General features: G+C 43.6%; 1 protein-coding gene across 1 annotated transcript in view; it reads left to right on the top strand.

Moving 5' to 3' along the window:
* ntrk3a (neurotrophic tyrosine kinase, receptor, type 3a) overlaps positions 1–17,844 on the top strand; it is a gene marked incomplete at both ends in the record, with an annotated part of 339,329 nt that overhangs the window by 145,816 nt on the left and 175,669 nt on the right. The window contains 2 exons of the mRNA XM_080027751.1: positions 4,125–4,267; positions 9,827–9,971. Coding sequence (XP_079883877.1) covers positions 4,125–4,267; positions 9,827–9,971 — 288 coding nt within the window. The remainder of the gene's footprint in view (positions 1–4,124; positions 4,268–9,826; positions 9,972–17,844) is intronic.

Below are 17,844 nucleotides of genomic sequence, written 5' to 3'. Positions count from 1 at the left end.
TGATACATATCTGACGGAGTTGACAAGTATATCTTATGGAGATGACATATTTGACGGTGGTGACAAAAACCTTGATGTAAGCATTTTAACCATCAATACGTAGAAATGATCAATTACAGTGATTTTATAACAGCATATTATTGGTTGAGTGTTCATTCAAGATTCAGATTACAGTCTTTCAATCAGACTTGCTCTAACAGACTCACACCAAATCGCCTCATTTTGTATATCATCCTGTGCTTTTTTAAGAATCATCCATGACAAAAGAATATTGGGAGAGTTTCCATAAATACAGTATTATACAAACTAAACCTTATTTCTATATTTAATATTATTATAGTAACTTGAAAACCACCCAAATATGATGCCTTCAAATTGAATGTCAACTCCGTCATTGGCCTGTCACCACGGTCAAATATCCTGTCTGACGGTGGTGACACATTTAACGTTTCTGAAACAAAACAAATGGAGTTTATCAGGTAGACATTTGGTTTTTCTGTTGATGTTAGGTGCTAGTATGAACTTCTTCAGGAAAATAAAATTATCGAAACATTTCAAATAACTTCTTCAGAAATAATATGTCGTTGTTATATCATGGTTGTGACGCAGGACATTCAAGATTTGTAAAATATTCTAAAACTAACACTTATCAGAGCCCGTCTGACTCTGATGTACTCTGCAGAGGTAGAATGTGACAAGATGTCCTTCATAGTGCAGCTGACATTTATTTTGCCTGATTTTATTACATTTCAATGCATTGTCTGACGGTGTTGACAAAGTGGGGACACCACTTAGAAACCTTATAAAACATGAATGTGTTGTAAAAAAATATTTTAATAGCTTTTATTGCAAGATCCAAAGTCCAAGATGGCGCCCCCCGAGGCAGACGTGTTTGTTCGCTCCGCAGTGGAATGCCGAGTTCTTCTTCTTTTTGTGTGTATTTTGCTTTCTCTACTTTTACTTTCGCTGCATGCCATGCGCTGCTAACATACAGTAGACAGACATTGCTGGACATCGACAGCACACGCCTTTAAAATTTTACTGGCTCTATACCACCGGAACTACAACACAGAAGGCCCCAAATCACCGGGCTCGAGCGAGCCAGCGGACCACAGGATAGCGCATCGGAGACGCTGACACAAACGAGGCAAGAGGGCAGGGTAACATGCTAGGCTAAAAGCTTGCGTTAGCAGACCACCACTACCCAGACTCTTGCTAGCTCTCTGGAAAACAAGCTGGACGAGCTAAGCGCCAGGATTACAACTCATCGGGAAGTGAGAGAGTGTTGCACTCTAATCTTCACTGAGAATTGGCTCTCAGACAGTCACCGACTGTGCCATTCAGCTGGAGACTCACTCCGTACACCGAGGAGACCGGACTGCGGCCTCCAGTAAAGTCAAAGGGGGATGTGTGTGTGTGTTTATCAACAACTCGTGGTGTGGAGATGTACTGACTGTTCATAAGTCTGTAGTCATTCAGGCAGCTTGGTGGGCTCTTCTTGGGAAGGGGGATGATGGTTGTGGTCTTGAAGCAGGATGGAACTGTGGAATGGCTGATGGAAAGGTTGAAGATGGATGTGAGAATATCAGCCACCTCGTTGGCGCATGCTCTTAGAGCTTTCCCAGGGATGTTATCTGGTCCTGCTGCCTTGATGAGACGGTTGGTGGGGGGGGGGGGGGGGGGGAAAGGAGGGTGCTCCTGGTGTGTGAGGGCCTCCTCTCTGTGGTGGGGCTGGAGGTCTCGAAGCGGGTGTAAAAGGTGTTGAGCTCATCCGGCAAGCTGTCTGCGGAGCCGATGGTGCTGGTGGTGGACCTGTGGTCAGTGATGTGCTGCAGGCCTTGCCACATCTGCCTGGAGTCAGCAGTGAAATAGAAGCCATCCTGAAGTTTGCAGGTCACGGGCGGAGACAAAGCAGCCTACAGGAGGGAGGTGGCCAGTTGTGTGTCATGGTCAATAATTGCTTGGAGTAGTGAGCCAAATTAGAATTGGAATCTGAGTGGAAATGTGTCTTTTGATTGCATAAAAAGCCCTGTGTGCTTTCTCTCTCAGTTCAATGACGGATTGAAACTTCCAGTGGAACCTTTTTTCAGGCCTAAATAATTATATTCTAAACAGTTTTCTATTTTGTGTGTTCCTATTGTGAAGTGCCTTGTGTTTCCCAGACATCTGGATCCTTTCTGGAATATCTGTTGTGATAGCTCGGGATAGGACCCAAAAGCACAACGCCAAACTCAGGTAAGTCAGTTTTCGAACAATATTTATTATTTGCGGGGGAACAGCGACAGACTGGCAGGGGCACTGGACGGCCGGGTGGCGTGGCGAGCATGAGCAGGTGGGTATCCGGAAACCGCAGGCAGGCAAGCAAGAAAGGTGAACGGCGGAGGCAAACTAGCACGGAAGGAAAACGAGAGCAGAGTTAGCAACTAGCTCAAACTGGAGTCGTGGAAAACAACAAACAAAGGAATCTTGAACTCGGGTATAATACCGCTCTGGTAGGTAGTACAATCAGGCGCCGAATGACTGGAGGCCAGAGGCTTTTGTAGAGAGGGTCTGATTAGCCAACGAGCTTCACCTGGAGCTGCCTGCCAAGTAATGTAGCCACGCCCACATGCAAACACGGATACACAACAGGGGGGAGAAACAGGAGGAAGAGACAGACAAGGGAAAACAGACAACACACAGAGGAGAGGAAGAGGCTGCCATGCCGTGAGTCATGACAGTAAATTGTCTGGAGAGGGCATCAGGTTTCATGTTCTTGCTACCGGGTCTAAAAGTGAGGGTAAAGTTAAAGTGACCAAAAAACAGAGCCCAACATGCTTGGCGAGAGTTTAACCGTTTAGAGGTCTGAATGTAAGCCAGGTTTTTGTGATCTGTCCATACCGTAAACGGAGAAGCCGCACCCTCCAACCAGTGGCGCCATTCCTCCAGAGCTAGCTTAACCGCTAGCAACTCTCTGTTGCCAACATTGTAGTTCCTCTCTGCAGGGGAAAGCTTCTTGGAGAAGAAGGCACAGGGGTGAAGCTTGTCGTCTCCCTCGGCTCTCTGCGACAACACAGCTCCCACTCCAAGATCCGAACCGAAGCGTCCACCTCGACGAACTGGGTCGGGCTGCACCAGTATGGGAGCTAAGGAGAAGCGTCTCTTAAGCTCACGAATGCCTCCTCAGCTGCGGGTGACCAGACAAAAAACCGGTGCTGGAACTGGCTCTTGTTGTACGGGATCGGATGGGGCAGCAGGTGCTAGCTGTGTGGTGACGTCGTCGAGCTGCTTTCCCAAACCCGCCACGCTCGAGGAGAGGTCTCTCAGTGAGGAAAAAACATTTCGGAGATTCAAGTCATGTTGTCCCATGAGAGCGCCTTGCGTCGGCAGTGTCTGGTGAACAGGGTCTGCGTTCGCTGGGTCCATGTTGGCCTGATTGTTCTGTTGTGATAGCTGTGGGATAGGACCCAAAAGCACAACGCCAAACTCAGGTAAGTCAGTTTTCGAACAATATTTATTATTTGCAGGGAACAGCGACAGACTGGCAGGGGCACTGGATGGCCGGGTGGCGTGGCGAGCATGAGCAGGTGGGTATCCGGAAACCGCAGGCAGGCAAGCAAGAAAGGTGAACGGCGGAGGCAAACTAGCACGGAAGGAAAACGAGAGCAGAGTTAGCAACTAGCTCAAACTGGAGTCGTGGAAAACAACAAACAAAGGAATCTTGATTTCGGGTATAATACCGCTCTGGTAGGTAGTACAATCAGGCGCCGAATGACTGGAGGCCAGAGGCTTTTGTAGAGAGGGTCTGATTAGCCAACGAGCTTCACCTCGAGCTGCCTGCCAAGTAATGTAGCCACGCCCACATGCAAACACAGATACACAACAGGGGGGAGAAACAGGAGGAAGAGACATACAAGGGAAAACAGACAACACACCGAGGAGAGGAAGAGGCTGCCATGCCGTGAGTCATGACAATATCATTGTTTTTGTTTTCTTAATGTTAACTTCCAGGGCCCAGGTCTGACAGTAACGGTCTAGTAGGTCTAGACTCTGTTGAAGTCCATCCTTTGTGGGACTCAACAGGGTTAAATTATCTGCGTAAAGCAGGAATTTGATCTCTCTCTCTCCGTCTCGCCCTCTCTCAGACCTGCCAGAGATCAGTGTGAGCCACAGCAACCTCACAGTGATCGAGGGTGATCGAGTGACAGCCATCTGTAATGGCTCTGGATCCCCGCTACCTGAGGTGGACTGGCCTGTCAACGGCCTGCACTCCATCAACGCACAAGAGGCAGGCACCACACACACACACACACACACACACACACACACACACACACACACACACACAAGAAAAGTGAATAATTTTGCTATTAATTAGCTTCAGCCAAATGGTAAGCTAACGCGCCCCACACACATCCTACCTCTACTGCGCGTCTACCTCGCGTCTGCGTCTGACTTTTGGTCACAGACTGTGAAATCAACGTAGAGCGAGCACACATCCAACCTCAGACGCACTGCTGAGGCGCGTCGGAGGCACGTCTGCAGCGACGCTCCCCTTCACCTCAGGAGGCTCGCCTATTTTTTTCTGAGAGCAGCGCGTCTCTCTCGCGTCTCTGTGCTTTAACTGATAGAGAAATACTCTGCTGACAGTCATACCAGCAGCATTCACTCTAGTTACACGTTTACCCGGTGTGTTTATTTCAAAATAAAACATCCCTCAGTCGTATACGCGAATAATCCCTTTATTTCACGATTTAATTGTGCAATCAAAATCCGAGGGATTTAAAACCTAATTTTCAATTAGTTCTGGCATTTCATTTTTGGATAAATGACACATATAGAGATCCAATATAGTGAAGAAATAAAAAAGATCATGATGAGCGCAACAGTTTTCCGTTGCTCTATCTGTGTCTACGGCCTTCTTCTTTCCCGACCACACCCCCCTCTCTCTCTCCCGTATAAATCAGTAAAGTGATTTTTGAAATTCTATGTTGAGAGTCATATTGACTTCATTCTAGCAGCTTTCGCTGTAGTTTCACAATTTCCTGGTGTGTCCCCTTCAAAATAAAACTTCCAACAAGCGAAAATATGGCAAAAGAAAAGAAGAAAAATGGCAATGGGGCGCACGGATTACTGTCCAGACTCAATATAAATCATATGCATCATAGATGACATGAAAGAACTTCATTTTTAATGGGAATTATCTATGAAAACTCTATGTAGAAAGATAGGGCTTTTAGAAGCAGCGCTGCAGCAGCAGCTGCTGAGACGTTGCATGTGTGTCCGAGAAAAGTCCGAGAGAGGCAGCAGTAAGGTAACGCAACGCGCTCCAGAGGTAGACGCAGGATGTGTGTGGGGCGCGTAACGGTTGCCTTTCATGACAAGACCTCAGAAAGCAAAGTGGAGCCAAGTGGAGCTGGCTTGTTAACATAAAAGAAAAGAAACTGGTGTTAGTACACAGCTTGTAAACTGACATGTAAAAAAAAGGAATGTTCACAGAGCCTATGCTTTTTGAGGAGATATTCACTGATTTGAAAAAAAAATATTTTGTCAACAAACCTTCTCCAGAATTGCTTACGCCAAAATTAGTGTTTTGCCCTACACTTCCTAAAATGGTTAATACATTGTTCTATTTTTCAAGATCAATACTTGAACTTTCATTTCATTGTTTCGTTGTTAGTGTCATTCCAAACGAAAAAACAGGTCTGCAACTGTCATGATAAGCACTGGTTCAGCAGAGAGCTTAAACACTGCTTAAGCTCCAAAATTGGCATTCACAGACAAAACAGGTGTTAATGAAATGAGAAGAGAGCTGGAGCACAAAACCCAGCTCTGCTATGAGAGCACGATGGAGCTGTGGACCAGAGGGGTATACTACGAAGCGAGATTAAGGGCTGAGCGAAGTCTGTTGAGTCTAAAGCCAGAATTTTCAGTATCACGAAAGGTGGCTCTCTTTTTACCTGGCTAGATCACCTTGGTAACACAGGCTGCACGGCTAACCTGCTCAGACCAGTTTTTGTTCCAGAGTTTGAGCTTAAATTCGGCTCTTAGAGCGCTGCCCTTTAAGGAAACTAGCCTACACATTTGGAAATCCCGCGGACCTGACTATTGTCTGAGCGCTACATTCTCACTGAGGAAACTGTAACATCTAAACTTATTGATCAGTAAGTTAATGAACGAAATGAAGCCGTGACATTTGTCTTAGGCTACAGCAGAGTGAACTGTAACATTGCGCTGCGGCTTTTTACCACGTGCATACAGTTAGGCTATTGATGCAGACAATTTTAAATTTTAGCCTACTGTATGCAGCGCCACTCTGTGCTCTCACCTCAAATGATTTTACCTGGCGATCTGCACACACTGGCTCTTCATGAAGCGTTCTATAAAATCACAGGTTGCAACATTGTTTCACTGTGGGCTTCTTTCTTTTCATCAGTAGCGATTACAGTTGGGACGTGACAGGTGACAGCTGTCACAGTTCGGACATCGCTGCAGACTCGCAGGTTAAGCTTCTCACAGTAGATTCATATTTGTCCGAAGAATACAGACTACAGGTTTTGTAAGATTCAAATAAAAGGCTAATAGTCTAAATCAAAATTGTATTCATTTTGAAAAACTTATTTTTTTCAAAACTAAAGTGATTTTCCACATAGGCTATTCATTTGGGGACAGTGTCAGACTTAAATGACATTCTTAAGTGTGGGACTATAGGCGTAGTGATATAAATATAGCAAAGTAGCCTATATATTAGGCTAAATGGTGTAGTGTTTAAATCCGAGTTCAACATTTCATTGTTTTATAATGTCACGTTACGCACTGCGAGAACGATCGGCAAGATAAATAAATAATTTCCATGCTGGCAGCATTCCACTCTCCTTATTTTCAGTAAGAGTTTTTTTTTCGGCTCTCTGTTTTCTGCTGTTATAATTCAGACTGACAAACTCTTCCTCTTGAATGAAGTTGGCGACACACTTTTTTTTTTACTCGCTGCTCGCAATCAGTCCGTTTGTGTAAAGTTAGCGGCACAAGATCAGTCCATTTTGTGCGGAAGCAGAGTCAAATGACGGGACAAACGCCCCCTTTCATGGGGACGCGCACAGACCCTGAAGTTGAAACCCTCGTTCAACACAAGGCGTTGATAACCGCCTTCGTGATACCAGTCAGTTCTGAACGAGGGTTTGTGTTATGTTGAACCAGATCAAGAAAAGAGAGCGAGGCTCTGTTGAGTTTGCTTCGTAGTATACCCCTCTGGACGAATGGGACCCAGGCTGTTTGGACACTATGATGGGTGTTGACACAATGCCCAGAGCCAGTACTGACCTGTGGAGGACTGGACCCCCAACAACACTACACACAGCCTTAAACCAATTACTTTCCATCCTCTCCCTCTACCGCCCCACGGTGCTGTCTTGAACCCATTCCTCTTATCCATATAAACAAAATCATCTGCAATAGACACTCACGGGCACTTTTGAAGTATGCTGATGACATGGCCTTGCAGACTTGCGTATCGAACGCCATACCCTCTCTGTTGAGTGTTTAGGCCATATAACGTATTTAAAGAACCTGTATTTTGAGACTGGTTTCATTTTTATTTAAAGGTGAGATACTGCAGGTGAATAGGGTAAAATTAAGATATCATCTCATTTGCCTCTCTTTAGAAATTGTTTTATCTAGAATTACAATGCTGTGATCAAGATCCCCCACCCGGGGCCGGTGGTAGCCAGGGGCAAAGGTGGGCTAAGCCCACCCAAATGTCCGCCTTTGCCCACCCAATCAAAAGTGAAGAAAATGTATTTTTATTTTTTTCAGCCAATTCAAATATGTATATTTACTATACCAGGACCATTTGTAGCTTCTGATTGGATGGGCACGGCGACAGCCCGCCTCCAAATTCACCCATCACCTGATTTTCTGTGGTAATTTGTCAATCACGTCCACAGAGCGCAGTCTCTCCTTTGCAAAGGCAGGTAGAACTTTTTTCACACTTTCTGTTAGTAAATGATGGGCGCAAAAGCTAATTCACTTCCTACTTTATCCAAAACCGACTTACAAAACTTTCTGTGTAACGTTTCGCTTTGTTAAGCCTGTAAAAAAGCCTAGTGCTGCTTCCCCCTTTAACAATGCTGCTGGCACATCGGAGGGGCAGGGCTACTGAACGTTACCGTCCATGAGCTCTGCCCCTCAGCAATCACTCTCCCAAAGCCTTCTCTTCTATCGGCTCAGGCTGCCTATTGTAGATATAGGTTTTCAGTTTGATGCAAGGTGTGATTTAAATATATATATATATATATATATATATATATATATATATATATATATACTGATATATATATATATCATATATTATACTGATATATATATATATATATATATATATATATATATATATATAAAAAGGGTGATGTTTATAAAAAGTTTTTATTCATGAAAAAATTGGAAACATAAATGCAAGAATTAAATCTACCGTACAGCAACAATCAAAGTCGATTGCATATTGTGTTCAACAGGCTTTTTTTACACAAATTAGATTTTTTTCGCATTGCAGTTTATTTAGCCTATTTTTTTCTGGGAAATTCCTTAATATCAGTGTTTCTGCGAGCAATAGTGGATTCAATTCAGAGATACAGTGATATTTCATCAAGTTCGGAGATGTCTTTGTGAAGGTGTTGTGCAATTTATTCTGTATATTTTATCTATTTATTATTTTCTATGAAAATTAAATATTTAGCTGTTCAAAGAAGGTTATTATACTGATGTGGAAAGCATCTGGTTGCAGTGCTATCATGGTTAACCCCCCCATACAGCAGTGATGTGTCTAAAAGCTTACATTACAGTAACTGTGCCAAAAAGCAGGCGCAGAGATCTTGCAAGGGCAAAAATCAAGCATAAATCTGAAATGTGCAACCTTCAACACAAAAACCTGACTCCGACACCTTTTACATTGCGCCGTTAAATGAAAGACAGATTTTCAGTTCACGCGTGCATGCTCTATGGTCACATATTCGTATTGGTCGCAGATTTCAGTGTGGCGCAGCAACGCGATTTGAGAAGCCTATCCCTCCAGGTGAGGGAAGGGGAGCGGGAGCCTTGTTTGAGACAGTTATTTGTCGTCATAATGACTGATAACGGGGCTGAACCATTAAAGAAAAAAAAGAAAATGCAATGAAGAAAAGCTAAAAGGGAGAGTGATAGACGGGCGGGAGGAGGACGTTGTCAAGCAACGTATACACAATTTCACGGGAGCGAACTAGACTGCAGTGTTTACTCCTAAATGAATGAGCGGTACTAACACAAAGTTTGCTTTGCTTCACCATCATCAGATTACCATTATTCATCCGAAATAGTCATTATTTACAACAACATAAACACATTACCTCATCGTGATCCATACTAACTGCCGTTTCTCGTTCATTCGCTTTCTGTGAAGACACGGAGTCTTTCAGAGTAGTCTTTCAGAGTAGTTAGGTGACACTGCATCAACTCATTGTAATCAGGTGTGTGTGGCACTGACTGGCATTTGTTGATGCGGTGTCACTAACCACTCTCACGGAGCCAAAAAGAGTCCGTGCCCTCACACTTTCAACACACGGACATGCACTATATTGCGCGGCGCCCTAACCATTTGACATTCGCATGCCTGGCACGAGCTAGAAAACAGCTTTACGACAGCGGGCGTCGTAAAAATACTACTGCTTTTGTCCAAAGGGGACGCCAACGGACAAAGTTACTAGTGGCTTTAATTAATGGATTTTTAATTTTTCGTTATTCATGAGTACATAACCTAAGACAATTTTCTATTGATGTATATCGTTTTCTCACAGTGGCTACTCTTCTCTACCCTTAGGCCAGTGTCTACGACAACAACACAATACATTCCATCAACATAACGCTTGTCAATGTCAGCAGAGACGACAACAACTTCCTGCTAACCTGTACTGCCACTAATGTAGTGGGCATGACCAATGCTTCCGTCCAGCTAACTGTTCACTGTGAGTACACATGCACACACACGCACACACACACACACACACACACACACACTCATAATGCTTCTCTGGCTGTTACATTCTACATCTACATGTAATGGTCACTCTAGAAAAGTACTTAATAGTGTTTTCGTAGTATATAAAAGATACCCATCCATCATCACAGCAGCCCATACACAGAAAGAGAGTGTGTGTGTGTGTTTGTGTGTGCGCGCGCGTGTGTGTGTGTGTGTGTGTGTGTGTGTTTGCCATGTGTGTGGGTTTGATGTGTTTATATTCATGTGACCTACAAATGGAGCTGTTTAGATGAATGTGGTGTCATATGCAAAGGCATCATAAATGATCCTGTCACATGGAGGTTAAAAAAGCCAGCTGGTAAAACAGCTTGCATTTGAAAACACGTATCCTGAAACAAGCACTAAACAGTCAACTTTATGATGCCCATGTTTATGTGCATAGGGCTGTACTTGATGCATCCCTACAGCTGACTGTGTGGCAGAGTCACACACACCGCGACCCCACTCCTCCCTTTCAATCGCCCGTAGCATTATTTGTCTACTTCTTTCAGCAAACAGAAACAAGGGGGGTATTTCTTCCACATAAGTTGTTTCTGTGGGCCTTTTGAATTTTATGGTAAAAATAATTAAGGACACATGGAACTGTTCATATCAAGTGTAAAAGTTATATTTATATTATCATTTATATGGGGTTCGGCCCGCTTTTCCATTTTTTTAGAGTCATGACAATAACCAATGGAGTAAAAAAATAACCTGTACTTTATAGGCTACTCCTGCATCACTCACTGTTTAGAGATATTTGGCTGGACCTAACTATTCTGTGAATTTTGGAAGGGGTGAGAGAAAGCAAATGAAAACTTTAGTCACCCAATCTTTAATATATTTAGGACACTTATAATGCCTATTGCATTTTTCTTCCACCACCATAGGCCTACACAACATTTTTTGGAACTTTTCTTACATGTAGCCTAGTAAGTTAGTACAACGTAGGCTGAATTGAACAGGTAGTTGTGAATGTTTTGGGAGTATTCCTCCACAGCTTAGTCAGGCGCTACACCTAAAACATCTTCAAATGCACAGGGGGCTCAGCTGAGAAGCTTCTCATTGCAGTGCCTGTTGGCTGCCTGTTACCCTGTAACGCTAGCGTCAGCGGCCATTATCTGCGTCAAAATAAACTCACGCTTTTGCAGCGGAGGAGTGTGGGGAGGGGGGACCAGACAGGAGTAATGGCGGAGGCTTAAGGAGGAGAGTAATTAGCAAAGTGTAGCTTATCGGCAGAGCCTCTTACCTGAGATAGGGCGGGGGCTGGGCCGTTGGCTTCTTCCGCGTATACAGCGGCAGTTGCTTCTGAGGGAAGCCGGCAGGTAAGAGTTGTGTGAAAAAGGAAATCAGCATCTCCATAAAACTTGTCAACAGAGCTAAGAATACTTGTCAAAAGTGCAACACTTCTGTATTATAAGGTACTTTTTTGATTGGCCTCATGGAATATTTCGAGATAATGGATTTTTGATTTTCATGAGCTATAAGCTGGAAAAGTTCAAATTTAAACAAAAGAAATGCCTGAAATATATCACTATATGTCTAATACATCTAAAATATATGGAACTTTCACTTTTTGAATTAAATTATATTAAAAAAATAGCTTTTTTTTACTTAGTGAACCAACTTTAAGGGAAGTTAGATCGGAATGCAGGCCCTGATTGGCCTGGTCATTGTTTGACCGGGCACCGCCCCTGCATAAACAGCCAGTGAAATAATCTGTTTACAGTGTATGTGTGTGCGCGGGAAGGGACCTCGGACTTCGGCTTTGTGACTTGGGCCGGGCTGAACTCGGCCGGGCCCATAAAAATATATATATTTTTTTTTTATTAAACCTCGTCGGCCCAAAATGCCTGCCGGCCCACCGGTTATTGCCCGGTACGCCCGATGGCCAGTCCAGCCCTGGTTTGGGCGCATTCTCCCTGGAATAAAATGTATTTCCCTTATATTAATTTGTGTGCATATGTAAAGAGGTAAAATACTAGATAGCAAAAGCTTAAACACCATGTTAGTCAGCTTATTTCATAATATGTTGATAGAATAAAATTATATACTGTATACACAAAACAATTCCATTGATTCCATTGGCAAGGTATTTTAATGTTGGTCTCTCTGTTACGACTAGATACTGGAACCAAGAGCAGACAGAGGCAGAGTAGGATTGATGAACAAAGGTTTATTGAAATGAGGTGGGGAAGCTGGTGGTGAAAGAATGAGGAAGCCGGGGGAAGACCAAAAGCAGGGGAGCTGGAGAGAGTGATCCGGGTAACTGCAGGCAGAGGAAAACAGCGTTAGGATAAAATCACAAAAAGCTACAAGAGGCGAGAAAATAGAGCGAGGTAATAATATCAACTGGAGCCAGGCACGCATAGTTACCACAGTAGTGCATGGTACGATCTGGCAACGACAGCAGGGAAGCCAGAGGTGAAGTAGGTGGTTGATTGCTGATGCAGACCAGGTGAGCGGTGACAGACAGGGGGAGTGGTAGGCAAAGGAGGGGGAACACACAGCAACCAGCTGATCACGACACTCAATTCAATTCAATGAGCTTTATTGGCATGACTATTGTTTTTACATATTAAAGAATGCCAACAGAACATCCAAAATACAGCGTTTTACCATAGACTGTATACAAGAGGTTTTTACTCAATTACATCTTTATTCCAAGATCTTCCAGGCAAACTACAATCTATTAAGACAAGGCAACTTTTTAAAATAAAATAATAATAAAATGCGGCGCTGGTTAAAGCCCGAGGCTATGAGCCAACAAGGAGCCAATGCTACGATACCTTTAAAGTTTAAACACATATGCGCCTCCTAAGATGCTGCCAAAGACTGCATAAGGGCACGGCACGTTTCTCTGAGTGGTAAAGGACCTAACGTTACTTCATCTAATAAACAAAATGTGCAAATTAGTTCCCTGATGAAGGCGAAGTAGGAAAGCATGGACGCTAAAGTTAGCCGCTAATACTAGCGGCGCTAACGTCACACGTTAAACAGGGTCGGATGTAGGCTTCAATGTACAAGTGGTACATAATTCGGTTTGTTTAAGTGCTGTACTTATACAAGGTTTCACAATGCTTAATGAACTTAGTTATTTTCTGTTCTAAAGCTGTCCGGTCCGATGCCAAACTTTGCCTTAACTTCTTCCTGTTTGTTTTGACATCTACGGCAGCTCGCAGGCTGCTGCCTGAGCCTGTTCTGTTGTCTCCTACTACTTGTTAAGTATGTCCCCCTGCTGGTAGGATGTTTAATTGCTGCCCATCTATGATGCTGCCACATAGTGAAACTCATTGCTGTGCTGCCGGACTCACACTGCGCAACACAACGGCTATATGATCGATAACAATTTCACGTGCTCGACAATATTCTTAACGAGCAATGATCGATTAATCGATCAATTATGCCCATCCCTAATAGGGATATACATTCATGGACAAAAGTGTTGGCACCCCTGGAATTATGTCAGATAATGCACTGCTTCTCCCAGAACATTTTAGCAAGTACAATTGCTTTGGAATTAATATGTTTATGTAATTTGTTTGCAATGGAAAAAAACACAAAAGCGAATAGAAAAATGCCAAATTGGATATAATTTATTTGGTAAAAGACATCAATGTGTTTACAGAAAACAAAATGAAGCCTTCAAAGAGAAGAACACAGTCCCTACAGTCGAACATGGTAGGGGTTCAAAGATGTTTTGGGGTTGCTTTGCTGCCTCTGGCACAGGACTCCTTGACTGTGTGCATGAAATCATGAAATCGGAGGACTATTGAGGAATTTGGGGCGCAATGTACGGCCCATTGTCAGAAAGATGGGCCTCCGTCAGAGGTCATGGGTCTTCCAGCAGGACAATGACCCAAAGCGTTCTTCAAAAAGCACTCGGTTTGAGAGAAAGTGCTGGAGAGTTCTGAAGTGGTCAGCAATGAGTCCAGATCTGAATCCCATAGAACACCTGTGGGGAGATCTGAAAACAGCTGTTCGGAGAAGGAACCTTTCAAACCTGAGTGACCTAGCCTGGCTCCGCCCGCCCACCTACTTCCGCCCAAATTTAATTTTCCCTTCAGTAGTCAGTCTGGGGATGGGGCGTATTAGTGGGATTTTGCTCGAACAAATTTCTGAGTGTCCAATCAGCGAACAGAGGAAGTGGCTGAGAACGATGACGTCGAAGTCTCACTCCAGTTTCAGTTGAATGCTGCGTTCCTTTGTACTCGGAACTCGGAGATTTTCGACTTGGTAGTTCCGAGTTCCGACCTGTCTGTGTTCCAGTGCATCTGCTCGGGAAAGTATGGACGCCTACAACCTTTCTCGTCCAAACAACTAAACGTTAGTTACCGTTGCCAGGTACCGGTAGATCCATAGAGTACAATATGTAGTGAAGTCAGAAATTTCCGAGTTTCCAGTACAACTGGAACGCACCGTCAGAAGAACCTCTTTTTTCAGTAACGAGTAATCTAACGCGTTACTATCTCCAAACCAGTAATCAGATTAAAGTTACTCATCAAAGTCACTGTGCGTTACTTTTTCTGTCATTTTCCTTAGTGAAACATTTTACATAACTGCACAAATGACTGCGATTGCGATTTAATGTAAATAAATGTGCGCGCATGTGTCTCTAAACGCTCCAACTGCTCCTCTCGTCTTTTTGGTAGCGCCCCTCGTCTCTGACATGCAGCGTGTGTGTGGTGTCTGTGTGTGTGTGTGCAGCAGCATTGCGGCCAAGTCTAAGCTGAACTGTGGCGCAAAACAAACGTCCCCCCCCCCCCCCCCATGAAATATAGCGTCTGGCGTCTGCTATGGGGATATTTAGGATTCGGGTACGGTGACGTTGAAGAGATAGAAGTGTTTAAAACTTGGAAACGTATAGTCACGTGGCGACCGGTGGCCGCACACACCCAGTCTATCAACACATGAGACATCGCAGAGAAAAGTCTAATTAATGCATGAGAGTGAAGGGCCAAGCACATTAAGTTTAAAGACACTGCTACTGTCTTTGCACTTTGGAGGAATGCATTTATTTTCATGGGGGGAAAAAGGTTTTTTTTTATTACATTTTTCAAACCATAATTTTTATTATTTTGAAAACAGTATGCCTATAGGCTACTAGCCTACAAGCTTTATTTTATATATTTTCAATGATTCTTAATATGTGCATGTTTTAAATTGAGATATATGGGTTTCAAAACCTGTAAAGTAACGTTTAAAGTAGAGGTGGGCATAGATTAATTTTTTTAATCTAGATTAATCTAGATTAATTTTGGAATTAATCTAGATTAAAATGGCTCATTTGAATTCATTCATAATATGTGTGTGCTCCCTAAATAATGACTCAAAGTAAGTCTCTGAGAACGTGTTTCTCAAGCCAGGTGGCGCATCAGACCAGGGGCTCATCTCCTGTTTCCAACATGCATCACAAACTGCTTGAGGAAGCTGTTCTACTATGATAATTGGTGATGAAAATAAATAATGTTCAACAAGATGTTACTTAGTAACGCGTTACCGGCATCGGACCTCTTTTTTCAGTAACGAGTAATCTAACGCGTTACTATCTCCAAACCAGTAATCAGATTAAAGTTACTCATCAAAGTCACTGTGCGTTACTTTTTCTGTCATTTTCCTTAGTGAAACATTTTACATAACTGCACAAATGACTGCGATTGCGATTTTATGTAAATAAATGTGCGCGCATGTGTCTCTAAACTCTCCAACTGCTCCAACCGCTTCTCTCGTCTTTTTGGTAGCGCCCCTCGTCTCTGCCATGCAGCGTGTGTGTGTGCCTGTCTGTGTCTGTGTGTGTGTGTGTGTGCAGCAGCATTACGGCCGAGTCGAACTGTGGCGCAAAACAAAGTTTTCCCCCCGATGAAATATAGCGTCTGCTATGGGGATATTTAGGATTCGGGTACGGTGACGTTGACGTTGAAGAGATAGAAGTGTTTAAAACTTGGAAACTTATAGTCACGTGGCGACCGGTGGCCACACACACCCACCCTGCGTTCCAATACCCGATTGTGTCGTGGGCAAGTGATGGAGAGAGAGAGCGGCGGGTGTGTGAGAGAAGCTTCGCCCCTCGTCTCAGCGTGTGTGTGTGTGTGTGTGTGTGTGTGTGTGTGTGTGTGTGTGTGTGTGTGTGTGTGTGTGTGTGTGTGTGTGTGTGTGTGTGTGTGTGTGTGTGTGTGTGTGTGTGTGTGTGTGTGTGTGTGTGTGTGTGTGTGTGTGTGTGTGTGTGTGTGTGTGTGTGTGTGTGTGTGTGTGTGTGTGTGTAGCAGCATTACGGCCGAGTCTGAACTGTACAAATGACTGGCTCCCTGAGCCGAACAGGAGGTGGAATAAGAGATTAACGGCGATATTTTTTTTTATCGCCGATAAGAGTCTTGCGTTAACGCAGCACGTTAACGCCGATAACGGCCCACCACTAGTTTAAAGTAACTTGTTATCTAACTTAGTTACTTTTAACATCAAGTAATCAGTAAAGTAACCAAGTTACTATGTTAAGGAGTAACTAGTAATCAGTAATCGGATTACTTTTTCAAAGTAACTGTGGCAACACTGGTCCCGACCAAACGTTATGCGATTGGTTGGCTGATCCAGAGTGGCACTGGGCAGATCCAATAGTTTTAAACTTCAACAGACACCTGCCTCCAAGTGAGTGAACGTTTGCCAAATAGAGCAGTTCCAGACCTTCTGTACAAATTAAATTAAATACGATGGTCTGGTTGGACCAGGTTATGAGTGACCTGGAGGAGATGGCAAAAGAAGAATCGTCCAAAATTCCAGTGGAGAGGTCTAGAAAAATGTATTGATAGATACAGGAAGTGATTGTTTTCAGTTATTTTTTCTATTTTTTTTTTTTTTTAGTTTTGTGTAAAATTGTATCCGTTTTAGAATGTTTGTATATTATTTTTGATTGTTTTAAGTTGGAAACAAATGTAATACAATTATTAATGCTAAAGCACTTGTTATTGCAAACATTTTCTGGAAGAAGCAGTGCATTATCTGACAGAATTCCAGGGGTGCCAACACTTTTGTCCCTGCTGTATATACTAGGGGTGTAACGGTACACTAAAGTCACGGTTCGGTACGTACCTCGGTTTTGAAGTCACGGTACGGTACAGTAAGCTCCGGTTTCCTGTTGACTTTCGCCATGCAGTTCGCCCTCTGTTTGATAGCACTGTATAACATTTTTATTTGCACTACTCATAGACTGTAAAAGAAAGGAGGGGTAGCCTACTACAACTGCTAGTAGGGATGCAAACGGAACACTTGAGCGGAGAGGTGTGTCTGCTCTGACTGCAGCTGGGAGGGGCTGCTGCGCAAGTGTGTCAGTGCTCTGGGACGGGGAAGCTTATGGCCTCGTTTGAGATGTCGCCGTCTTGCTAAGACCTGCGCAATTATGACGCTCGTCTTGCTGAGCGCACAGCAAAACAAGCATGTACATTCGCCATATATTAACGCTATGTACGCCACGAACGGACCGCGGTCCACCTCTGTAACACCAAATACGTGCCTGTACCGTCACGTTACGGTACAAATACGTGTATTGTTACACCCCTAGTATATACTGTGTAGAAGTGCAGAGGTCCGGGTGTTGTTGACCTCACTAGTGGGTACAGCCATGACCATAGTAACTGCATTATGGAAGCATAGAAGTGCTGCGGTTACAATCCCATTCATCCATACCTCGGCAGAGAACAGTCTGTAGAAAGGCCCTTCAGCTAAGAAATTATAATTATTAAAATAATGCTTTCTAGAGAATACAATTGTGTGTTTTATGGATCGGTCAAAACAGATTGTGAAAAATTACTGACATCATTGCAATGACT

Source organism: Ammodytes marinus (genome assembly GCF_949987685.1).
Source record: "Ammodytes marinus genome assembly, chromosome: 5".
NCBI classification, from domain to species: domain Eukaryota; kingdom Metazoa; phylum Chordata; class Actinopteri; order Uranoscopiformes; family Ammodytidae; genus Ammodytes; species Ammodytes marinus.
Note: the sequence above shows the minus strand (reverse complement) of the source record. Positions and strands in the feature narration are given on the sequence as shown.